Source organism: Pagrus pagrus, assembly GCF_965226575.1.
Source record: "Pagrus pagrus genome assembly, chromosome: 18".
Taxonomy (NCBI): Eukaryota; Metazoa; Chordata; class Actinopteri; order Spariformes; family Sparidae; genus Pagrus; species Pagrus pagrus.
In genome coordinates, this window is record NC_140202.1 from 14,415,943 (window position 1) to 14,441,818 (window position 25,876).

The 25,876-nt window shown below is 41.4% G+C and overlaps 3 protein-coding genes across 4 annotated transcripts; 2 read left to right on the forward strand and 1 right to left on the reverse strand.

Moving 5' to 3' along the window:
• Positions 1-8,412: 8,412 nt before the first annotated feature.
• LOC311274117 (Krueppel-like factor 11) lies at positions 8,413-12,570 on the forward strand. The gene is made up of 4 exons (XM_084381537.1): positions 8,413-9,013; positions 9,883-10,155; positions 10,576-11,500; positions 11,742-12,570. Exons 1-4 carry the CDS (start codon positions 8,975-8,977, stop codon positions 12,041-12,043), a joined length of 1,539 nt encoding a protein of 512 aa, XP_084237663.1. The 5' UTR covers positions 8,413-8,974; the 3' UTR covers positions 12,044-12,570.
• Positions 12,571-15,166: 2,596 nt separating this feature from the next.
• dnaaf2 (dynein axonemal assembly factor 2) lies at positions 15,167-17,569 on the forward strand. 2 transcript variants are annotated; one of them, XM_084381532.1, is made up of 3 exons: positions 15,167-15,247; positions 15,403-17,000; positions 17,085-17,569. In XM_084381532.1, the coding sequence occupies exons 2-3, from the start codon at positions 15,444-15,446 to the stop codon at positions 17,460-17,462; spliced, it is 1,935 nt and encodes a 644-aa protein (XP_084237658.1). In that variant the 5' UTR covers positions 15,167-15,247; positions 15,403-15,443; the 3' UTR covers positions 17,463-17,569. The 2 variants fall into 2 exon arrangements, with proteins under 2 accessions (XP_084237658.1, XP_084237657.1); XM_084381531.1 differs by having other exon boundaries at positions 15,188-17,000.
• A 157-nt stretch (positions 17,570-17,726) lies between these two features.
• On the reverse strand, positions 17,727-23,118 carry lrr1 (leucine rich repeat protein 1). Its single transcript, XM_084381538.1, has 5 exons — positions 22,543-23,118; positions 20,392-20,490; positions 19,485-19,737; positions 18,624-19,098; positions 17,727-18,526 (listed from the first exon to the last, which is right to left on the reverse strand). Exons 1-5 carry the CDS (start codon positions 22,723-22,725, stop codon positions 18,271-18,273), a joined length of 1,266 nt encoding a protein of 421 aa, XP_084237664.1. The 5' UTR covers positions 22,726-23,118; the 3' UTR covers positions 17,727-18,270.
• Positions 23,119-25,876: the final 2,758 nt, after the last annotated feature.

Here is a 25,876-nt window from a genome sequence, read left to right on the forward strand (position 1 = left end):
GCTGCTGTTTTGGTTGTCTAAGATTTGTTTCCGTATTTTCCAACGCTATTACAAACCCTCCCTCTTACAAGAGATGTGTAACCTATGGATATGAATTGGTTTAAGTAATCAGTCTCTCTGTGGTTGACGTTTTAGAGCTATAGCAGCGATTAACTGTGCCTGTGTCAGTGTTTTCTGTGTCTGTCCACGGGAACAGATGTCTGGGCATCAAACCTAGCCCTGTGGACAGGAAACAGGCATGACAGGGCAGCCGGCTGCCGAGAAGCTGCTCTGTCGGAAACCTGGCCACACATTTCTACACACACCCTTTGATATAGATTATAGGTTATTTGATGTTCTGGAGGTGTAGTAATGTCAATCATCTCATCAAGACTGAAATATCTCCTAATTAAAGATCCGTCTTAAGGTACAGATGTGTACAACCTACACCAGCTACAGTCCAGCACAACTGTATAAAATAACCTATAAGGGTAAATTTGACCCTTAATAGGCTGTTCCATTTATTTTTTATTCATTTGAAGGACATTTTTTTAACTTGGTCACTTAGATCTATACTGTTCACATATTACTGTTTGCTCGAGACAAACAAGGCTGACAAGTCATATCCCTCACACTTCTGTAAAGTGACAGTGTGAATTTATTTCACTTGTTCATTACATCTGTCAGATGTTGGACTTTTGATGCCGCCAGCCACAGCACACGGGTCTGCAAAAGCAGTATGCTAGCTCTATAAGCAGCATCACAGAGGGGGAATACAGTACATCGGTCAAGGTTCAGGCGTGCAGGTACAGAAAGGCCCGAACACTTATTTAGTTATAATTTAACCAAGTGGCCACGCCAACGTTGCCATGCTGACCTGTTGCCCTTAAGTACGAGGCCATCTGGTCCGTCTATCTCTTGCTGTCTCTCTTGTTCTCCCTGCTCTGCTCTTGGGTTTATTCCTAAGATGTCCTCGTTTGAACCCACAGTTGGTGTCAAGGTCGAGCTTCTGTCATCTGTGTAGATGTCTGGGTTCACAACTCACACATTGTTTGTTTTCCATCCTTTTACCAGTAGGTTCAAATGCCAACAAAGAAATTGTTATGAGTGATGGCATCTTTTACATTTATGGCATTATTGTTTAGAGATCACTGCAATTGTTTGTATTATTTAAATGTGTATGACATATTTGTAGTCCATACATGTAAATATGGCAAGAGTAGTGAGTAGTGAGGAAATGCAACTAAGTACATTTACTCACTTACTGTATTTAAGTACAATTTCTTCTTATATCTTATGGCTTTTCTTAACTGAGTTTGGGATCTTGTGTGCTTTTATTAAATGTTTTTTTTATTTTCAAACAATTTGAAATGTGCCAAATGAATAAAGTTATTACTTTTATTATTTTGGAATCTTAATTTTCTGAAGGAAAACCCTAAACTGGTTGATTCACAGTTGTGTCTTATAGTCACATAGTTGGAGTAAAGTTGCGAAAACTGAAGGTAAATGTCTTTCGCACTGTCTCAATGTTGTACACAATCTCCAGTCCACTTACGTCTCTAAAGAGCCTGGCATCCTTACTGACTCCCCTTTGTTTCAAATACATTCAGCAAAAACATATGACTCCTATTTGCTGTCAAGGCTGTCAAGATCTAGACACGTCTGACTTTTCTGAGGTTAAATGCTGCACCACTTTGGGTTCTGGCCTGTCAAATTGCATGCTCTTATGACAGTATAGTGTACCCCTGGCAGACCAGACCACAAATGACCTACTTTGATGCTGTTCAAACGTCCCAAGTGCAGCTAGTTGCAGCTCTAGTTTCGCACTTTGAGAAAACTAAACACATTCCTCTCTTAGCACTGTAATCCCTCTCAAATTACCTCTGAGATATGTGCCGTTCAATGTCTGGTATACAGGCACGGAGTCTGCAAAAAGATTTGCACATGCAGTTTAATGACAATATCTCTATTAAACTAGATGTCTTACATTTTCTCCAGGAAACATCCACATCCATTATAATATGTCCTGAGTGAGTATGTTCCAGTGTATCTTTGTGTGAGCCATACATTGTTTTTTATAGAACCACTCTCCAGTAATACAGTACCTCCTGCTGTGAAATCATTCACTCACCGTGTGTTGCCTCCTCTGTGATTCACTCTGTAGATACTGAAAATGGCATCTGTGATCATTTCAGCTTAGCACTGAAAATAGACACACACCTACTGTACCCACACAGTTAAAACCATTCACTGTTCTTCTACTAGAATTGCACTATGTGCTGTAGAATAAAAAAAGACAAACTGCTGGTTCTATGAAAATGAATATAATGTGGTGTAGAGACCACACGTCTCCTTATATTTAATCATTTAGCAGTCACTCATTGTTAGAAACATACAATGAATAAAAGAGAAAATCAGTGATTCTGTTTCTTTGCAATTATTTTATTTTGTAAGAACAATAACTAACTGTGGGTAATCAGCCCCTGATAAATACCATTAAATAACACCAGCAAGGGATAACATATTTAAATTTAATAACTGGATTATTCATTTGTTGTGCGTAAAGTAATGAAAAAAAAAAAAAAAAAAAAGTTTCAGAAAACACATGTAACTCCCTTCAGCAGTCTGGAACACATTAGCACAACAGAAATGTACTGAAGAACAAACATATAAAACATAAAAAGGAAAATTACCGTGAGCGCCTCTCGGACCACATGTAGATTATTGTGACTCTGAAGCTGTATGTTCTTCTGCAGTCATGTTGTTCTGACCCATAATGATACTGACATGACCTCAACACACGACATTTCCCACAATGCCCTCAACTAGACTGTGATCCTGTTACATGCTGCAGTAAAAACATTACATAAAAGGCAATCAATTTCTTAAACGAACATTTTAAGTATCTTTCATACACATTTCTTTAAACACCCCATTTATCAAAGTTTTATAACGACATTATGAAATTGAATGATTATGAATTTATGACACACAATAACACACAATAAACATATCAATGACACAACGTCAACACTGTCGTTTCATGGCATTCTGTTGATAATGTTTTAGACTGAAATTGTCTTTTACATCAGCCCTTTGATTTAAAAAACTGCAGCATGTACCTCCACCGTAGAGAACTGTATAGGGCGCCATTGTAGAAGAATAATATTTTCCCCGCAGCCAGACAACCAGACAGCAGTGTATTATTTAATAATATGTCAGCTTTCCAAGGCTTCATCATTAGGCACCAGGCATGGAGCGCTCCTCCAGGGAGCCCTCTACTCTGCCTCCCGTTCCTCATGTTGCTAAGACAACATTCAGACCAATCAGGAGCCAGGTGCTTGTAAGGGAATTCCTGTTGTCGCTTCATTATAATGTGTAGGAGGAGAGGGGGTGGGGCCACGTGTGTTGTGTGGTACACAAAGCATCCTTCACTGCTGGGCTGAATGTAAGAGATGGCTCATACAACAGGTCATCTGTTGTTTGTTGTCAGGCAATATTTGCTATCTTTAATACGCATGAATTTGTCGCAAACTTGTTATTCCATTGATGAAAAATCTCTGTGCTGGCCCCTTTCCACCGATAAGTGATTGTGAATGAGTTTGAATGCAATTTGACACGCATTATATACCGAAAGAAACAAAAAAACCCAGAAAGAGACAATGTTATCAGTAAGTAGTCTCATACAGGGCTCGGCGGCTGTTCACAGAACAATGGAATAGCATTTCAGACACTAACAGGGGGCTTTCACTTTCACATTGTGGGCTTTTGAAGTGTCAACTATCAAAGTACTGACAGCATTTTAATGAAACTCATACAAACACTCGGTGTACTTTGACAGAACCCACGTGTGTTTCTATGTATGCTAAAAAAAATTAACTGGCAAAATTTTTTTCGAAACTTTTATGCCAATAAAGGTTTTTGAATTGAACTGAATAGATTGCAGCCAAGGTACTCACTTCACTTTTAAATGGATTTCTCAACCCTTGATAAGAGTCTAAACCTGCACTGATTGTTTAAGACCAGGCCATCACATTTAGTCTCTTCTGCACCATTATCCATGTTAGTGTTAGTTTGCACTATTCACACGTGATTTAACAATCAAGTCGAGGAGATAATGTACTGATGTGGGGACTGATGGCCCTTTTGCATCTTTGAAGCTCTATAAAGGAGAAAACGTGTTATTTTTTTCATGTTGAAGTTGAACTAAATGCTACAATGGGTTCAAACACGGACTTGAGTACTTGAAAGACAGATTTTGCATTTTAAGCTGCATTTGTCAGAATACAGGAACCGATTACACAGCCATGACTCTTTGACCACATTTTCCATGCATAAATAATACACCAAGGGCCAAAATAGCATTTTGATGTACAGTAAACACCGTTTTATGTCTTCGAGGACTGTATTTACCCTTAAACTGGACTTAGTTTGGCTTATCATTTAGTAAATACTTTTTGGCCTGAACAGATGCCTGCAATAGTAAAGCATTGTCTCTTTTCCCCCTGTTAAGTGCTTATCCATTATCATTTTACATTCTAAAACGCAGTGCAAGTTAAAGTTAAAGTCTTCGAAGGTTGAAGGATGAGGGATTCTTCTTTAGAAGTTTTCCACACAGCCTGGGATATCTTTGCGAGTAAAGATTTCCCAGGCTGTGTGGAAAACCTCTGTGTCCTTTCACCTAGATGCCAGTTTGCAGTGATGTTGGGGAGGAGCAAGTGACTGACAGTGTTTTCCAGGAAGTTCAACTGAGCTCTTAAAGAATTCTGGATGTTTGGCAATTAGCTTTTGTGATCCAAATGTTATCACCAAACCATGTAAAGTCATAAGAAATAAAGCCAGAAAAGTAATGCAGAAGCATAAGAGTCATTTTGGTTCTGCATTCCATCAAAACCAAAACAAATGCAAACCTGTTGACAAGAGTGAAGTAAGGGGATTTCACAACACTTAAGTACGCACTCTTTGTTTCTCTCCTGTTTACTGTCCTAAAAAATGAGCAAAGTAATAAATCTGACTAGTAGCTAATGGTGGAAACAGTGGAATAGTAAGGATGTCACATTAGTTTTTTTTTAGAAATACTGAAGACAATTTCAGTAACTTAAGCTTTAAAATGTCAATAATATGTAGCATGAAAGCAGACATAAACAATCTCATTTGAGTACCCACCTTTAAAGCTCTTTTCTAACTTTATATTACAGTCTTTGCAAACATGCCATGTCATTTGAGGTCTTTTGGGGTCAGCTGGTCCAAAATTAAAAGTAGAAGGGAGTGTCTCTTACATAAATGTGAAAATAATCTAAATCTATGACCAATTCAAGATCTTGTATTGCTCCTCTCAGCAATCTGGAGAATATTTCCACATTAATATCACTTCAAAACAACATTATAAGAAGTTATGTGTTGATTATGGTCAAATCTGTTGTTTAACATGACAGGACCTATGGCTGCCTATCAGAGCTCAGGACCTGTGAAATATAGTCTCTGTGTGATATATTTAACCCTACTGGGGCAACTTTTTGACTCTACTCCCAGAGTTCCTGAGTTGGGGGAGTTGACTGGACAGGGGAAGTGTGCGTGTGGAGGCCCAGATAGGACCAGTGTAACCTTTCCTCCAGATTCTCTAAGTTGAAGCGGCCTGCCCCACTTATATCACAAACAGGCTGCTGTACTCTGGCCAGGGCTGCCTGTCATGCCGGCGTTCAACTCGTTTTTTCGCTGTAACTCCTCCTTCTTCCATTCGCTTCTCGCGAACTGCTGGCACTGCAACTACACTGCCACAGCACCTCGTTGCTCCCTGAGGTCATGCTTATGTGAGTCACACTGAGGCACGGCCTTCCATAGCAGCCTGTCGCTGCCAGGGCTGGACTGACACACCTGCTACACTCCCTTCTGCTGCAGGCAAGCTGCAGAAAAACAAAACACTTTTACCGATTTACACAAGCTAAAGTGTAAGTTATAAAGAATATTAAACACGGTGGGTCTGACACTGGGACTTTTTACCAAAGCATCTTGGTTTAGCTGAATTGGTCATTTTTCTGAAATCCAATCATCAATATGAGACTTCTTCTTAATATGGCTTTCATGTTAAGGCCATCCATCCATCCATCATCTGTATCCCCTGATCTTATGCAGGGTCACGGGAGTTTCCAGATTCCGTTGGCTAATTTTTTCTTTGTCCTAATGCAGTCGGTGATGTAACAGCATATGTAGGTCATGACCAGTTTGAATTCTCTGACATGCACTTGAGGGAATGATCTCAGACAATTGCCTACGTACACTAACATTTACATAAAGTTTAAAGAATATGTTCAGTATCAGGAGGACAAAACACAATACTCTATTTTTGCACACTGGACAATAGCTTATCAATCTGAATTTGAACAATAACTTTGAATGTCAATGAAAAACTTAGTCTGTCTGCAAGTGCAACTATAAAAACGTGTATGGAAAATCTAAAGTAGTCCCTATGTGTATTAATGAGGCCCTGGAAAAATCCCTTACATAGTGACAGACAAGTGTCAAGATCATGAGGAAGAGTGGGGCACACCAGTCACAGTGATGCCTGATTTATGTATATTAATAGAGTTTAATAGGCGGCCTCTCATTGGTGGCTTTGTGTTTCTGTTATGAAATAATAAAGTGATGACACTTAAGCACTTGTTTTCCTACTTTTTTCCGAGAGAAAGCTTCACAAACAGCTCCAAAAAAACAAGACAGAACCCCGCGCTTCATCTGGCATTCGTGTTGCATTTACGGGTTGTGGGACAAGTGGAACAGATGAAATTCCTCTAGGTCTCCTCGGAAAATCAACGTTCCTTCGTGTGGACAGGTACATTAGCAACAAGGGGTTATATTCACTCGAGTCAAGGGGAATATCTCCATTACTAATGGCCTAAAACACAGTAAGTGTTTGTAATTTCTTTTAACCGAGCCTACTTCATCTTTTCTCAAGAATTTCTGCAGAGTCTAAACTCGAAACTCTGCTCATTTCCTCAAAACCTGCTAAAATCATGTAGTTGCGTAAACCTTTTTGACCTCTGGCCATAAATCACAATATTCATATTTTTATTTCAAAATATTAAAGAGCACAGTGCAACACTACAGACTGTGCAGAAGGGAGGGAAACTACATGTAAACCCATGAGCACACCACATGTGTAAAATGAAGCAGTCTTCATGCAGTCATTGAGGTTCATAGAACACAGAAAAATATTGAACATTAGAAAAGTTGAGATAACATTTTATCTTAAAATTTGACTAATAGCACAGTCCTGTCACATAAAACCTTGCTAAAAACTTTTAGCTCAATGGACACACAACTGAAACAAATTGGCCCCCTCAAGTCTCAATGTAATACACTACAGTGAGGATTTCAGCTTTAAATGTCATTTTTTCAATTTAATTTGGGATCTCGTAGCATTCAGAGACTTGGATTACACCGTACAAGCTGTTTGGAGCCATTTTTTTGTCTCTTGGGGGTTGATTTTTCGACATTTTAAAACAAGTCCTTATCTACTTCAGTTGTTTATGAGAACGCTACAACACTGTTTTGCTGTGAAGCTCTAGAAATATTGTGTGAACCATGAAACTTCACCCACTTTCCACTGGCAGTGTGGGAGTGTTTAGATAATGACTGATTTTTCTTTTTTGGGTAAACTTTTCCTGCAATAGAGTGGTGTATGGATGACCTACTTTTGTAGGCTAGCTCAGAAGTTAGCATCGCCCAGTTTCCTACGACAAAAAGCCTGTGGGATTTTTTAAATTGGATTTTGCATCATTGCTGAAAATAAGCTCTGTGGCAAACACAAAGTTATGATATTTGCACGTTTTGTTCAGCAAGATAATCTTCACAGATGAACACCACTTTTGTGATTATCTGAGTGCAAATTCAATCGCTAGGAGTAAAAAGCAAATGTCAGGCTATAAACAGACTACACTGTGGTCGCATGTCTTTGATTTCCCGGTTTTAGGACTCATTACTACACCATGCTATTGTGGTGTGTAGATAATGACTGATTCGTCTAAACTTTTCCTTTAATAGGAAAATAGATTTGGTTTGGATTCTTTGTCACTTTGTTCTGTTCTGTTCTGATCTGTTATGTTACTTTCTATTCTATTCTGTTCCACTCTGTTCTGTTCTATTCTATACTAATCTGAGTGGAACATAACATAAGAGAATAGAATAGAAGAGAAAGTAACATAACAGAACAGAAAGTAACAAAATAGAACATAACAGAACATAACAGAACAGAAAGTAACATAACAGAACATAACAGAATAGATCAGAACAGAATAGAATATAATAGAACAGAATAGAACAGAACATATCAGAACAGAATAGATTCGGATATAATATAATAGAGCAGAACATAACAGAACAGAACATAACAGAATAAAATTGAATAGAATTGAATATGAATAGACTATAATATAGTTTATTGCCAATAGCGGCTGCGGATTTGTTTATAAAATCATTTTCTTGTTTTGGATGACATGCGACGTCGCATCCAGCCGTCGGGTCGTTCTCAGGAGGTTATTCCCACATCCCGTGAACGCAGCATAGACCTGATCGACCTTTCGCCTAGTTATGCGGAGGGCAGTTCATCGGGTTTACCCTGACACTGCTGACTCTCAGGGCCACGCCCACCAGCGGCCACGCACCCTATTTCCTCCAACCGTCCAGGGAACACGCACTGTTCACGCGCTCCCTGCTCTTCCATTGGCTGCAGCCCCGCACACACGCAATTGGGATTGGCCGAGTGTTGCCACCCGCCGGTGCGTGTTGTGAGTTTTGTTTTTCTTTTTTTTCCTTTTTTTTTTTTCGTCTCTCCTCCCCATGTTTTACACACACAGCTGAGAGAAAGGGGAGCCAGTCAGAGAAAAAAAACCACCTCGACCCTATCCCGGCGCAGACAAGCTACACTGGCAACCGCCGTCTCTTTGTTCTGCACTGGCTTTGACAAGAGAAAAGTGACATTTAGACATTTTATTCCTCAATGCCATCGCGAAAATTCACAGAGATGGACTCAAACGGGGTAAGACACATTTTGAATTTTTTTTTTAAAATAAACTGTTACTTCTGCTTAGGCGCGACATTGCTTCGCAGTTTTGTAACATTCACTTGTTTACTGACTGATGTCGGTTTTTAGCACTTTTAGCTGAAATCCAACATTTATCAGCCGCGTTTAATTTTATTAACATTATCATGTGTCACGAGTGATGACAAATCACCCACATGAAGAATAGAAACAATTTCTAATCGCACATTTATTCAGCAATTGTGCTTGTTAAGTCTTTAAAAGGTAATGGCTCATTTGTCGGGGAAATATAAACTGAAAATGTCATTTAAACATGTACGGAAGCCTGTCAGTGTCACCAAATTGCTTCATCTGGTTTCTGTGGAGGATCAGCAATAATCTTTGTTTACTGTTATAAATTTTTATATGTTTTTTTTAAAGTTATAACGTAACAAGTCCACTTCCTGATGCAAACCCTCTTTATGGGGATTCACATGGCTCATCTCGGCAGCACGTCACTGTTTGGTCTATATTTGGCAATGGGAGGTGTCCTGGCTGCGAGCCAAGGGCAGTGCATGCTGGGCCGGGGTGTAGTCACCAACTCCCCCTCTCACTTATTGGCAGCATCGTGCAGTTTTGGCCGGAAACTTTAGATGGAGGAACAGTGACAGAGCAGATCATAACTGGAAACTGATTTTTATTTTCATTCTGGTAAACAGAATAGAAAACTTCCCGTTGTTTTCATTTGAGCCATGATCATTTCTGAGTCGAAGCTGAATCATCACTGTGTGTCATGCGGTTTAAAATACCCACTGTAAACCAATGAGGTGGCAGTGCTGAAGTACTTTTTGTTCTTTCGTCTGACGTGCGTGCATTGTCCCTCTCAGGCCGAGTACATGGATCATTGTGGGTCGAAGAGAAGGAGGCATGACAGCGAGCAGTCCGTGTCCAGTGGAACCTGTGGCCTTGAGTACACAGACCTGGAGGCGGCTGAAGCGCTGGTGTGTATGAGTTCTTGGGGCCAAGGTCTCTTCCTTGGCAGCAACAGGCCAAACCCCTGCAAGCCCAGACCCCTCACCCCGGCTTCAGACTCCTGTGACTCTCCCATGCCAACAGAACTTCCAGAGCCGCCGAAGGACTTTGTGTCCCTCTCTTCCCTGGTAAGTGACTTATCTAACTGCGCAGGTCAAACCCATGCATAAGTCGGTTTTGCAACATTGGCTTTCTTGAGCTGTGAAATCATTGAGATAACTGATGTTTGATTAGTAAACAAATTCCTGAGAGTCAAGGATTGCATTAAACCCATTGACCTTTTGATGAGAATGTGTAAAGATAACTGTGGGGCCATGGTTTATGACACAAGACTGGTGCTGCAGCAAGAAAAGACTTGATACAGTAAGGTGGTTTGACCTTCAGACAGAGTTCCACCTCCCAGATGCAGGGTCGTAAAATCAGAGTTTATAACTCGGAGCGATCATTATTCTTGTGTGTACCTGCTTGCCACCTGTCATACTTATCTTAGCAAACACTGTCCCCAGTGGTTAATCCTTCTAATGTTCTCCTCTCCCTTCTCTCTCCAGTGTATGACTCCCCCTCACAGCCCCAGCTTCGTTGAGACTTCAACGCTCCAGTCAGCCTCACAACACTGTGTGCCCGGGCTCCATCAACCTGTCCTGGCACCCATTGCTGAAAAGACCTCCTGCTTACCTCGTGTGCCACAGCCCTGCAGAGCCATGGCGACCAGCGTCATCCGCCACACCGCAGACAGCAACCCCTGCCAGCACCACATTCCAGTGGCCCCCAACCCAGAGAAAACTAGAAACGGAGCTGCAATGATCTGCCAGCAGCAACGCATTTCAAAGACTGATCAGATAAGCACACCTCCGTCTCCTCCTGCTCGTCACACACCCACATCCCCCGCCTCCAAAACAGAGCAGCAAGCCAGTCCCTCAAGATCTTGCTTGGACATTTTCTCCACCCCCACACATGTCAATACCCAACACAGCCCACCCATTCCCACTGCCCCCGCAACTCTATCCCCACCTTCCGTCACCAGCCCACAAATCATCTGCCAGATGTTCCCTGTCAGCAGCCAATCGGGTATAATCTCAGCCTTCATTCCCAGTGCGGTTCAAACATCCAACACTGGGATTCGGACCGCCACCACATCCATCCTCACCCAGCCCACCTCAACTAATGCTGCCCCCGTCCAGCAGTCCCTCATTGTGGGCTCAGCGGTGCCCCAAGGCACGGTGATGCTGGTTCTCCCTCAGTCCTCCGTCTCTCAGGCCCCTCACTGCCCTCAGACTGTCATGACCCTGGGCAACACCAAGCTGCTACCTCTGGCCCCAGCCCCTGTGTACGTGCCAGCGGGACCCAGCGGCAGCACAACAGCCACAAAGATGGACTTTTCCCGCAGGAGAAACTACGTCTGCAACTTCCCAGGCTGCAGGAAGACGTATTTCAAGAGCTCGCACCTCAAGGCTCATCTCAGAACACACACAGGTGAGGGTTTACTGCATACATCAGTGTTTGGTTGGATTCTCATGAGGCTGTGGAACAAAATGTGACCCGGGATGAGTGTTGCATCCTGTTTGTAAAATATTTCTGGGCCTTGTTATTCTTGATGGGAAGAGAGTGAGCTCATTGTTATATCTCAGACACGGCATGGTGATGTGTGAACCTTTTATGACTGTAATGTGACTCACTTGCTGACTCCTTGCTTTCCTGTTTACCCCTCTCTTAGGTGAGAAGCCTTTCAGCTGCAGCTGGGACGGCTGTGATAAGAGGTTCGCCCGCTCAGACGAGCTCTCCCGCCACCGGCGGACACACACTGGTGAGAAAAAATTTGTGTGTCCCGTGTGCGACCGGCGATTCATGCGCAGTGATCACCTCACCAAGCACGCACGCCGTCACATGACCACAAAGAAAATTCCCTCCTGGCAGGCTGATGTTCGGAGCCTGAACAAAATGGCTGCTGGCAAAACACCTCCCTCAAAACCTGGCCTCGCCACACTAAGCATGCTGGTGCCTGCTGGCTCAAAGTAGACAATAAACACTGCCATCCTACCCACTCCCAAGACACCACAGGGAGCAGCCAAGCACACGAGGCTGCTGCTATTTTACTCATGGGAATGAAAGAAAAACATGCACTGGACTCTTATTTGTTCTCTCAACTGCTCATTTGTACATGTATTTTTCTCTAAAGGATTGTTTACTTTGATATAATTGATAATATGTATGCACTCTCGCCAAAGCCTTTGTATGAAGTTTGTCTTATATACATTTCATCTTCTTCAGCCCTGCTACAACACTTTTGATCAACAGTACCAACACACTTTGATTGTGTTGATAATGATATATATATATATATACATATATATGTCTATGTGAATGTATTGTTTATCGTACTATGAAATGCATTTATTTGTCATATTTAGGAAAATGTTAACATGAAAAACCATGTAAATATAAATATTAATCATCAGTACTATGATCATACCTTGATTATATACCCCTGTCTAACTTTTCATATTATTTAATACATATTTGTAATAAACTAAAGGTTAAATGAGTCCTTCTTTTTCCATTTTATGATCTTTCCGATGTCTAATCCAGGAAAAATGTGGTGTGGGATCTAGGTTTAGTCAGCAATCTGCCCCGGTTGTCTCATGCAGAAATGCACAGTAGTGCCAAGATCGAAAAGTGGCCGAAGGTATGTCAATTGCTGCTCAGCGGCATATACCGAGCCCTGGAGTGGTATACAGATCCTTGGAGTGGTATGCCGCTGTTATTCCACTGACACATGGCGGTATGTGCTGCCATGTGTTTATAAAGACTTCTAAACTAATCAAAGCTAATGAAAGAGCTAGCCTCACCAACCAAACAATACTTGCTGACAGGCTTTCCTTAATAGGAGAACACAATAATACATTACTTAATATAAAATCTATGTCAGGGAACATTAACCATTGTGGCATATTATGTATCATTTTCACTGTACTTTGAATGGCCGGAATAAGCCGCTAATAAAGAAAAAGATGAATCCATCAAATAGACATATACCCAAATTTAACCTGTAGTATGTTACCCGAAGGCTTACTGCTGGATCAGTTGGTAAATAGATGCCCAGAGGCTTATATGCTGGATCACCACTTTCTTCTCACAATAAGCCAGAAATAAAACAGTAAACAGTAAAACTACCAGGTGTCAAAAAATATCCCATATAATATCATTTTTTCTTTATTAGGGGCTTCTTCCGGTCATTCAAAGTACAGTGAACATGATACAATGCCACAATGCTTAATGTTTCTTGATGTATATTTTATTTGAAGTAATGTATTTTTGTGTTCTCCTAATAAAGAAAACCTGTCAGTAAGTATTGTTTGGTTGGTTGGCTCAAAGTTTCCGCTATCTATTAGTCAACCCATCCAATAGTCTTTCAATGGCCGCTGAGCAGCAGTTGACATACCATCGGCCACTTCTCGATCTCGGCGTCACTCGAAATACTTGGTGGTGCCTCCCCACATCCTGTGTGCGTCACGATGACTCCCCTCCGCCGCCTCCCTCTTGGCCCTACGAGCTGAATGAATTTTTTCTTTGGGGCTCTAAAAGTACTTTTGGTGAGATTATTTGAGGACATTGTGTCCTGTTTATTAAGCTCAGAGCCCTGATGAGTTAGAGCCAGACAGAGATTAGTTCGCCTTGTGCTCGAGTTTATATACCGATCATTTGAGCCCAATCGCCTCTGTCACATGAGAACAGGAAATGGCGGGGATGTGTGGTTCTTGCATAATACACCCATGAGTTTTACTCATTCAGAAGTCCCTTATTAGTTTGGTATAATTGGCAAACACCCCATATCCTTGTGGTTACAAATAAAAGCTGTTCATAAAGTGTAGACTAAACTGAACCATATAAATTACCATGAAGGAGGATGCATGTGTACTTTTTATTGAGAAAAACCATTAAGATGCTGCTGGACCATGAGTAGTCCTCTGTGCTGCCTCCATCCTCTCTGTCTCTCCCACACATCCGTACTCAGTGGTCCCATACCTAGTAACAGCGCACCCCTTCCAATCAGACAGTGAGAAATATGAACTGTTGGGGGTGCGACCAATCACTTCTCTTCCTGGCATACCCGCCCCTTTGCCTTACTGACCGACATACTCACTGGCTGCGTGCCACCTGAGTTGTGGTCTATAGCGACATCTGGTGGTAGTTTCATGCCACTTCACCATTTACGCTAGTGGAGAGAATCCTTATTTTCAACTTAAGATATTAATATGTAAAAGTATATATAGTATATATATAAAATAAAAGGAAGAATAAAATCACAATTCAATGTCTGTTTGTCATTGTAAAAATGGCTACTTTACACTTTCACAATAGTGTACATTTTACTCAATACATTCATTTGCAACTCTATTTGATGAAGTGTTGTCAGCAATCTAATAAAATAATAAAATAATATCGAACATGCTGAATATGGGATACAATAATTGGCTGATAATCAGTCAACCCATTGTATACAATATATAGACATCAATGTAAATTGTATATGTATGTATAATGTACTTTCTCTTGTATTTTTGCTACTTAAGTACATTTAATATCAGATACTTTTGGACTTTTACTCAAGTTACTATCCATCACTCCAATCAAAGTAATTTCTTATATATACTATATCTTTACTTTCACTCAGTATTAACTTATACAAAACTACAAAAGACCCGTTTTAATCTTCCATTATAGTCCATTATATGACCTTATATTTCTGTCAAATTAACATTTAAAGGTGGTTTTGACAGAAAGCTAGTTGGTCCTTGATTTGTTTTAATTTCACTACTAAATATGCAACTCAAAATGATTTTAGTTTAGTGTGATCCCAGAAATAATGTTCAGTTTTGCATTGTTCATCATTGTTAACTACTTTAGCTCATTCCTAGTCCTGGCATTGTGCGATTTATGAGTTAGTAAAAATATCTGCTGTGAAAATGCCCATTTTTAAAGGTCAATATCTTAAATAGGTAACACCCAAAAAATACATACATATATACATTTTAATTCTTACTTTTATATTAATTCAGTAAACTATTATTTTAATCAAACTATATCAATTAAAACCCGTCGGATTAAATGTTAAATGGCAAATGTTTCTCTGGGACACGTTTCCTTGTTGGACCACCGACTCTTCTGTTGCCATGGTTACGTCAACACTACCTTACAAGGACGCTTCGCTGTCAAACGGAGGTAAAACACGAGCTAAAACACATATACATGGACATAAAACGACGCCAAACACTGCATTTTTTCGACGAGGACAGTTTGTAGCTCTGTTTGAATTTAGCTAAGGTCGCTTCAGACCTACTTTAGAGCCCGTTCAGCTAACTAAAGTTGTGTGGCAGGTTGCGTCCATTAATTTCATCCGCCTCTGGAAATCAACATCATGGAGGTCGGAGATAAACTCAAAGAACTGAACCTGACGGTGGATGAAATCGACAGGTTCACTCAAGCTTTCAAAGATGAGAAATTCCGGGAGATGCTGCGCGATTACGCCGAAGAATTATCAGACCCTGAGAATAAGAAAAGGTATGAAGAGGAGATCAAACTTCTGGAGCAGGAGAGAGGAAACACGATTGAATTTATCCACCCGGAACCATTTCGGGTACTCAGGACGAGCGTGAACGCCAAGCAGAAGTGTTTCATCAACATATGTGCCAATGACAAAGTTGGAAAGCCTGCCAGTGAGTGGGGGGTGTCCAAGGAAGGCCGCAGAGGACAGTGCTGGTCCCTGCCTCACAGTCTGCACCCAGGGAGGCCGGACACAGATTCAAAGGGGAACAAGATAATGATCTTTGATGTTATTTTCCACCCAGACACTCTCCACATTGCAAGCAAAAACAGGAGGTTTATGGATATGGTGGACAGCACAGCCATTCAGGGAATCCAGGATGCTTTTAACGTGACTTTGGACAAAAACAATGTGAGAGAGATGAAGACAAAATACAAAGGCACCCCGCAGCCGTCTGTCATCCGAAGAGCCATACCTGGATATAAAGCCAAGGAGCCCTCAGAGAAGCCTGACCCTCTTGCATTCCCATACCCAGATGATAAAACAGCTACAGCATCCTCGCAAACCAATCCTAGCAGTGATGCTGAACCTAAAAGCTTCCAGATCCAGCCTCAGAAGACCAAAGAGCCAACCAAACCAAACTACACAGTCAAATATCGATCCTTAATTGATCTGCAGGACTTCAGGTATTCTAGAGACTCGGCCCAAAGCCCCAGGCCCAAAGCGATAGTGGTGACCATCGATGTGCCACTTCTGAAGGCGGTCACGGACGCCAGCCTTGAGGTAAAAGGGAGACAATTGCTGCTGGAGTGCAAGAAACCAGCCTACAAACTGGAGCTGTCCTTAGCCTACCCTGTGGATGAAGATAAAGGAGAGGCCAAGTTCAACAAACAGAGAGGACAGCTCACAGTCACACTGCCTGTAATTCCTTCGAAAGCAGCTTTTGATACAGATGTAGGGCCTGCTCAGACTAGTGATGGCGAGAGGCAGGAGGAGAAAAGTGAGAATAAAGGCCTGAGAAGTGAGGAGCAAAGAGGTGTTGAGGAAGAGGAGGAAATAGAAACTAAAGAGGAGGATTTGAAGCAGCAGCAAAGAATAGAGAAAGGTGAAGAAGAGGAAGTCAGACTTCAGGAGAAAGAGGAGCAGTTGAGAGAAGAAGAGGAAACTGGTGTGGAGGAGGAGGCGAAATGGAAGGAGCAGACACGTAGAGGCCAAGAGAGTGTGGAGGAGGAGAAAGTAAAAAATCAGGAGTGGGATACTGTTGACCTGGACGTTTCTGCAGAGGAAAACAAATGTGTGGCCACACCTGAAACAGAAAACCAGCCTCATTTAGTCACTGCTGAACATCCAAGTTGCACAGTAAGAGAGGGAGAAGATAATCTGAATGAGGAGACTGAAAAGACAAAACTCTCTCTAAATGGAGACCCAAAGGTGAGATAAATTCTGACTGCTGTGTTGAAGTGAAGGTAAAAGTGTATATGATCAAACTAAGCTGCTGTTAACTTTCTGTTCTAGGTGGAAACAGATGCCACATTCAGTGAGGCTGCGTCTCCCATCCCAACTGACACTCAAAGCCAGAACAACGTAAAAGACTGTTACGTTTCCACCGGTGCTGAGCAGTCCGACAAGATGCCAAGCAAAGGGGGATCAGGCAGGGCGGTCAACCTCTGCTCTGAGGAACCTGCCACAGAATCAAAGAAGCAGGAGGAGACGGAGAACATAAATGAGGATGACCTGCTGACGGAGCAAATCTTCCAGAAGCACGACAACCATAAGCCTCCACCTGTGTTATTAAGGGAAATCGATAAAGACGGAAACGAAACGGTCATCAGCGATCATTCCACATCTGCTGGGTTCACCTTCCAAAACTCCCTGATGTATGAGCTGGACTGAGGACGGGAGACATTCTTGTATTTTGAGCAGTTTTGAGCGAAAGTTGTACCAGTTAAAAGTCTGCAGAGTGTCCAACAATATTAAACGTTCATAGTTTCAAAACCTGACATTTCTCTTCATCTCTTAAAGTGGAAACACAACTTTTTAAATTCAAACCGAAAGCAAGGTTCGTAAGGAACCAATCTATACGCATCCATTACACATCAACTAAACTTTGACTTAAACAAACATTTCCATGTCACAGAATAAACTACTCAGCACAACTTAATGAATACTTTTATTTTATTGAACTTCTCACATGTATATATTTATAAATCTGTGGGTCATTAGCACAGTAAAAACCAACTCCCATTACTCATGGACCCTGAGGCACTGTGTTCAGGAAGAAATCAATTTATTCCCCTGCGGATTAGAAGTAGGTCAGTGGGGGAACCTGCAGTTTTCTTTAAGAGGACGATGTGCGACACTTAGCAGCAGCACAGGGAAACTGTCATTTTGTGTCAGTGCTGCTGTGAGTTTCATAAAGTCAGTGCCAATCAGCAAGGTATTCATGCTCGCTTCTTGGCCCATTTGTGATGTGTGGGAAGTGCATAATAATAAGTTGAATGCAAGTGTAAAACAGGAAGCACTTTTAAAAAAGAAAGCCTAACGGAGTCAATATTCTTCTTTCGTTTAAGAGGCATTAGCAGAGAACTGGACCACTGAGCCATTTACTAAGGCAGATTCCTCTTTTTGTCTGGTCACCTTACAACTTGAAGTCTATTGCAAAATCCACAGCTGTGTGTTCCCTCAAAGTGTTTCTTCTTCCTCATCTGATTCCTCTCTGGAGGGAGTTGTCTAGAAATTCAGAATAGCAGGAGAGGGAGCAGAAGTGCTGCTGCACCGGCGCATCTGTGCCCCCCATGTTGTCCACCAGGACCACCGTGTGAGAGACTTGGTGCAGGTTCATGCTAACCGCCGTCTTGATGTAGAAATTGACGCAGACGCGGCTGCAGATGCAGGTCTTGGCTACTTCGAGGTCCCGACACAAGTGGGCAGGGATGAGGTGAGGTCCGAATGTTATCCTGTGAGGTGAATCAGACAGTTAGGAGTTTGCTGTAAGAATGTATGAAACAAAGTGAGGATGCAGTGCACAGGGTGCTGAACATGTTTGGTTCTTACCTGAGGTTGGCCACAGCTCTGGAAGCCATCTCTTGAAGTGGAAGGGGGAATGTGAGATTCATCTTGTGGTCCAGACAGTTAGGTTGGACAAACGGATTTCCAAACAGGTCCAGGTTCTCCAGACTCAGCTTACGGAAGTCACCGGGTAACACAGCCAGCTGGTTGTGCGCCGCTGACAGGAACCTCAACTTGGAGAGTCGGCCGATGTGGAACGGCAAACTGATGAGCTCGTTGTCGTCCAGTTTGAGGTTCACCAGTTCTCGGAGCTGGCAGAACTGAGCGGGGAGGGACTGCAGTCGATTCTGGCTGAGGTCCAGGACCTGGAGGGTCTTCTGTAGGGTGGACAGGCACAGGGCCACGCTGAAGGATTCCAGGTGATTGTTGTGGAGGACGAGCTCAGAGAGGCAGCTGAGGTCACCGATGGTGGCAGGGAGTTTCTTAATGTGGTTGTTGCTGAGGTCTAGCTTGCGGAGAGCTGCAAAAACAAAACCGAAGAAAAATACCAGCACTTAAAAGGGCTGCACTTCCATGGAGGGCTTGCAAGATACAAATTCAAAAAGAAATAGTAAAAATTGAGGCTGTTATAATTTACAAATACATTTCATAATTGCCTCCGTCAAATATGTATATTTTCCACCCTTATTCATTTGTTTGGTTTTTCAGCAGGATTACACAAAAACCTCACAATTTGACGTGGATCCAAATTCAAATCCGGATGTAGCCGATTAAAATATGTTTTACTTGATATTGGATGAGGCTTGGATTAAAAATGGACTTTTGGGCTATGTCAGAGGTATACACTGCAATGAGTACCATTCTAGTTTTAAGTTTGTAGCCAAAGACCCCATCAATCCATTCTACCTTTAAGGGACAGCATCCGCATGTCCACCCGTGACAGTTTGCAGTAGGAGACCTGCAGCTGCTCCAGAGAGTAGGGGAAGCCAGAGGTGAGGGGGTAGTCCTTCTTGGAGACGATGGTGAGCCTCTTCTTGGGTTGCTCGACATCTCGGGCGCGCACAGGAGTGAGCGTGGACAGGGGAAGGCTGCTCGTGTCACTTCCTCTGTCTGCCAAGCGAGCGGCTGAGAGGAAGTTCTTTAAGCTGTTGGCGTCAGCCTAGGGACAAATAAGTTACAGGTAGATTAATAGGTGACAGGAACAGCAGACTCAAAGTATCTGCTCAGGATGACCGGATTCCTTGAAATATCTAACCTAAATTTACTGGCCTGGAATATCTTGACACAATTATTTTGAATGAACACGATGAACCTTTTGCTGTTGGGAATAGAAATGTGAGTGACTCAGGATGGAAAGCACTGTGATCTGTTGCAGGTTTGGCACTGGTTTCTCACAATTAAGGAGCTAAAGTTTCCCCTGTTTACCTGCCTAATGTTTATGTCTGTTTGTGGGTGTGTGCCTGCATTTCTGTCAACGTGACAGACTATGTTAGAATCTAGGTGAAAGGTGACCACTGCCTCAAAACAGCCAGGAGGGATTTACAGCAGCTGGAAACAATGAAGCTGCTGTGGTGTCTGCCCAGGCATCAGCTGCAGTCAAAACAACAATATGTGTCTGTCTGTGTAGATGATACACGAGAGAGTGGACAGCTTGACTCTGAGTCTCATGTGACGAATTCGCCAAGGAACTAGCAATGACGTCGCTTCATCGTGAACTTGAAAATCCTGTTCCGGGGGAAAAAAAACAACAGGTGCTTGTGTGTGAACACTTTTATATACTCAGACTGTAATTACACCATGTTGGATGTCATACCTTACTCAAACATATGTCAACAGCTGGTTCCTTTAATCGAACAGTGGCCTTGCCTTCCTCCACAAACCATGTGAAGAACTTCTCTATGTTGTCTTTAAGCTGCAAGAGAAAGTTGGCAAACGTCAGTGATGGAAAAATACATTTCACAACATTGGGGCGGGTATGCATCATCATTCAAAGTGTGATTCACGCTCTCAACATGTACAGACAGGAAAACTGAAAGTGTTTGAGCCTATTTTTCCAACATTCAGTCTTTAATGTACAGCTGTGATCTATTAAATCAGAAGTGGCAGCTTCTGTGCTGCAACTGAAGGCAGCATTTGAGACAATGAAAACAATCCGTCTAGGGTTTCCAATCTAGGTCTTTCTGGGAAAGTTGATGATGAATAATTGAAACGGTAGATTTTAAGTGACTCATTGGACTAAGTTGATTGAACAGCACAAATACAAGTAATGCTAATACAATGTTTGGTAATGTCCATTTACAAAATAAACTGTAGCAGAAGATCTGACAAACAAATAACGTGATCTCTCATTTTCTGTCTTATCAGACTAGAGCTAAGAAGAATGTTGCGTGTAATATTCTTAAAAACACTAAAATGCTTTGTTATAATGTGACCTACACTTTCAAAACGTTAGCTTCTGTTACTCTGTGTTAGCAGAGCGGAGAGGGGGACTGAGATGAGGCACTCGAGAACATGCAGAAAGTCAAATCCTTCAGATTGTTGCAACTTAAACAAACTATTCACAGGATTGTGGACGATTTGTTTAAGTTGTTAAGTCAACCAAGAGAGACAGGGAAGGTCTCAGTTTTTGTTACTACTCACACAATGATAAACTGATTTATACATGTAAATTGCTAGAAATTGTTACGTAGCGCCCCTTTAACACAAACATAAATCATACAGCACCTCGAACATACAACACCAATGAAAGAAAGGAGGTGAATGTATTAGTTTCTTGTTGATGTCAACATTGTTTACGTGTAAATGTCCTACTCACTCGGCCAATTACATAATGAACAGGTTTCGTGACTTAAAGGTGTACTCGGTCATTTTGGGGAATACATTTGAAATCAGAAGAGAAAGATCTTCATTGACTGATTTTATATGAGGAAACAAAAAAAACCCCCTTGTTTTCATGAGTGAATAAACTGAATAAACAAACTGACTGTTAAGGACAACACAAATTCATATTGATTTACTATTATTTGGCGGACCCTGCCACTTTTTTAAGTTTCAAATGGTGTTCTACCACTGAGCTACATGCCGAAGCATCCTTGAGCAAGATGCTGAACCCCAAAATTGCTCCTGATGTGCAGCTGGCACCTTGCGAGGCAGCCTCTGCCATCAGCGGGCCCTGCGATGAGCTGGCGACTCATCCAGGGGTGTACCCTGGCCTTCGCCCTGTGAGAACTGGATTAGGCCCCAGTAGCCCCGCAACCCCCCGAAAGGGGGGGATAAAGCGGCAACACCCCGCGACCCGAACAGGAAAAAGCGGACAAGATAATGAGATGAGATGAGATGAGATGGTGTTCTAGGGGCCCTTTTTCCTCGGATAACAGTTTAGTTATAGAAAGATAACTATTCCTGAGTTTGTATTATTGTAAATATTAAAATTCAGAGTTTCTACATAGCTACAAAGTGCCCCTTTCATGGTTCTTTTGTTTTATTACCCTTTGTAAGTCTCTGAGAATACAAACTTTGCCCTTAATAGTCAACCAGAGGGCTGATTCAGACAAATATAATCTTTCTGTTTAAAAAAAAAAAAGTACTAATATAGGGCTGTCTGGTACTAATGCATGCTTAGATAGGGTCCAGTCCCCAGCCTGGATGAATGGGTGACTGAAATATAAACAAATCCTACACAGACTCTCAGAATGGCAAAAGTTTATAAACTTGTGAACAATGAATGGAAAGGAAACTGCCACGTAAAACACTGTATAGACTGCATGTTTTAAGGCTAAAATGGCTCTATATTGAATATGCAGCTACTGTTTCCTCTGGTGGTGTATCTGGGTACGATGGGTACAGTCTGATGAGCTTAATTTAATTAAATCCGCTGAAAAGAGAAGCATCTGGCCTAATGTGGCAGACAACAACAGAAGAAACACACCTCTGTCCACCTGCAGCAGTCACAACAGACACTGACCTTGTACTTTGAGCCTGCTCTGTCCTTGGCTGTGCAGATCATCATGTAAACACTGCTGCGTTGGCTCGTCTTGTCCAAATGCTTCCCGATGGAGAGCACCGCTCTCGCCCCTTTCCCTCGACTTTTCATGCCAAACGTGGGGAGCATCCGATTCACCACCTCGACGTCACACTGCAGCTTCATCTCAACCGAATACTTACAAGAGTGAAGTCCGGCTCAGTGCCGAGTCGGACCGAGTCGAGGGTCTCAATGCATGCCAGAGAGGAAAAACTTCCGTGGAAAACAACCGCGGCGCTAGCTTGTAACTAAACTTACGTGCTGGAGCTAGTGACACAACACACGTCCGTGCTCGTCATGGATGTCAACAACCGAGAAGACTTATTGTACAGAGCAGCCAGTGACCGGCTGGAGAAGACACTGCGCACAACACACGGCGGGTACACTCAGCTTTGTGTCGGCAGCCGTGGTTATCTTGTCGGTATCTTGGTAAAGTGTAAAGCGCCTGGTAGTGTCAGTTGTGAGTTGGTGGGCTAGCTGCCGTTAGCATGATCCCGCGCGCCTGGGAAGTGACGTCAGCGAGGCGCTCAGCTCGGGCGCGCGATGGCCAGCAGAGAGAGAGAGAGAGAGAGAGAGAGAGAGAGAGAGAGGGCCCTGTTTGTTGACACATTAATTGTTGTTTATTTTAATAAACAATTAAGTAGCCTATTAAATTAAACGCGTCGTTATCTGACATAAAATATAAATAATAAATATGTTGTGTTTTTGATTTTGGAAATTAAATTCAAACTCGGAATTTTAATATTTACAATATTCATGAGAAATAAAACAAACTCAGAAATATCTATTTTTTCTATAACTGAATAAACAAGATGTTCTCAGAACACTGTTTGAAGCTTGAAAGGTGGCAGGGCCCGCCACGTACAAACAAAGTGAAACAGTATGAAATTGTGTTGTCCTTTAAGGCCAGTTTGTTTATTTTGTTTGTTCCGTCACGAAAATTGAATAAGAGATAGTTTATTTAGTTTGTTTATGTATAGATAAAAAAGAAAATCGGTCAAAGAAGATCTTTCTCTTCTGATTAAAGTGTACTCCCCAAAACAACACAGTGCACCTTTACATGATGAGAATATAAATAATGGCCTGCAAATAATGATGGTAACTACAATCATTTTAAAAATGAATAAAATAAATGTATATAGTCCCTAGCAATTGTGTCATCTGGTGGTCAGAATAGAGAAAGACTTTCCCAAAAATACACCTACTTTACATTATGTTACTTTTCAGCGTCAGTTTTCCCATACAGATCAAATAGTCATCTTATAAATAATCCACTGTGATAGACTCCTCAAAGTTTATTTATTAGTTCTGGCTCCACGTTGATATTACATTAATACTATTCTAGCAAAATAAAAATTATGTTTGATATTATAACATTGTATAAATATTTTGGGCTGATAATGCTTCAAGGGGCAAGACTTTTACTTGTAATGGATTATTTTTGTAGTATAACTTTAGTAACACCAGGTAAAGGGTATAAATACTTCCTTTATCTCTCCCTATCAAAATAAAGAAATTATTGCCATTTGTAAACAGAAAACTACTAAACTGGGGCTAATAAAAAAAAGTCGGGGCTTCATCTGTAAAACAAGAATGTCTAATATAAATCATAGTACAAATGCCAATGAACTTCATGTGTTTTTTGAGTGAATTTAACATAAAACTACCTGATGATCACAGAATAAGATGAATTTGAGACATGCTATATTGTTGTTGTTCATAAAAACTAGGTTAAATGTGACCTTATTTAGCTTTTATTCTGAATTCTTCTATTTCCTCTTTTCTACTGCTGTAGTTTTTCTTACTAGAATTGTCTCTGCACTTCAAGTAACATGCTGAATTTAAACTTTTATTTGCATGAATGGTTTACTATCTGTCTCCCCGCCACAGTGGAAAGTTGTTGGCTGAAGTCAGTGAATGTCAGTGTAATTGTTTCTTCCCTTGTAGTTGTACTTGAGGACAGCAGAGGTACCAGTGAGTCTGAGAGTATCTGACATCGTCGCCTCGGATGAACATGATGACCGAAGAAACTTAACTCTGATCTTTCTTCTCTTTTCTCCCTTTCTTCTCAACACACAAGAAGGACTCTACATTTATTTGTGAAAATTGTTGTTAATATGAGAGAATAAAACCACAAATCCTATTCTATTAGATGATTCCTCAGAATATTTTTATGCATTTCCACTTTGAAAATATCCCATTCAATCCCACAGGGTACAAGCAAACCTCATAAGTCTGGTGATGGATATTAAACACTGTTATCCATTATTACTCCTTGAGAACTTCTTTATTGCAAACATTTCCACATTCAGGTCCTCCACTCCGCATATCTCTCATCAATGGATGCTTTGCAGTGTTTCATAGAATTATTTGGGAAAAAAAATAACAGAAAACACTCTTTGGTTTCACCTTGCTGTCTATAAATCAACTAAAATTCAAGACCTTTGGTAATAACATGCAACTTTCTTGTATTATTCTTACATGTTCCTCTAAATTTGACACAATTTAACACATACAAGGTCAGTGTAAGAACTGGTGAAGTTTTGCTTCCTGTGAATTTTGATGAAAACAGCAGGATGCTGAGAGTATACACCATTTCATCACATCTGACAGTTGTGTCAGTTCTTAAGTCATTGTACACACTGTAGCTGAGAGACTGTTTCTGCCCAAATGTAATTAGATACACTACACGCTGTTTGTCCCACATCTGCAGCTGTTTTCATAGAGATTATTGAACTGTCATAACATGGACATGACTGTTAAAAAATAGAATAGAGTCTCTATTTAAGCTTCTTTTACTTCATATTCACAGTGGAGTTTCCTGAAAGAGCACATTTTCTCAATGAATCTTTCCTAAAGGGTAACGACGCCAATTTTACACATTAAAGTGTGTTTAAAGGTCTTGGGGAGTATGGATATGTGAAAAAAAGTCATACAAAGTCTTTTTTGTGGCTCTAGAAGAAGCATAATGTTATCTTATTATGCCTCCAGTGATGTCACTCAGTGCGTATGTTGCATTGTGGGTAATGTAGGCACCAAGTTTTGAAAAGTAGTCCACTGGTCTGGCACTGCACTCTTATAACACTGTTGGACTCATTATGGATAACTTAAAAACAAATGATCAAAAGTTGTTCTGATCCTGGTGCCTATATTACCCACAATGCAAGTTAGCAACTGAGTGACATCACTGGAGGCAATTTATTAGATTACATGCAGCTTCCTCTGGAGCCAAAAAAAGCTTTATACTACTTTTTTCATATACGCAGTAGTACTCCAC

Coding starts and splice junctions, on each gene's coding strand:
- LOC311274117 (XM_084381537.1), top strand. CDS start 8,975: ATGCCATCGCGAAAATTCACAGAGATGGACTCAAACGGG. Junction 9,014..9,882: donor CAGAGATGGACTCAAACGGG/GTAAGACACATT, acceptor TGTCCCTCTCAG/GCCGAGTACATGGATCATTG. Junction 11,501..11,741: donor TCATCTCAGAACACACACAG/GTGAGGGTTTAC, acceptor CCCCTCTCTTAG/GTGAGAAGCCTTTCAGCTGC.
- dnaaf2 (XM_084381532.1), top strand. CDS start 15,444: ATGGAGGTCGGAGATAAACTCAAAGAACTGAACCTGACGGTGGATGAA. Junction 17,001..17,084: donor CTCTAAATGGAGACCCAAAG/GTGAGATAAATT, acceptor TTTCTGTTCTAG/GTGGAAACAGATGCCACATT.
- lrr1 (XM_084381538.1), bottom strand. CDS start 22,725: ATGAAGCTGCAGTGTGACGTCGAGGTGGTGAATCGGATGCTCCCCACG. Junction 20,491..22,542: donor GAGCAGGCTCAAAGTACAAG/GTCAGTGTCTGT, acceptor TTTCTCTTGCAG/CTTAAAGACAACATAGAGAA. Junction 19,099..19,484: donor GCGGATGCTGTCCCTTAAAG/GTAGAATGGATT, acceptor TTGTTTTTGCAG/CTCTCCGCAAGCTAGACCTC.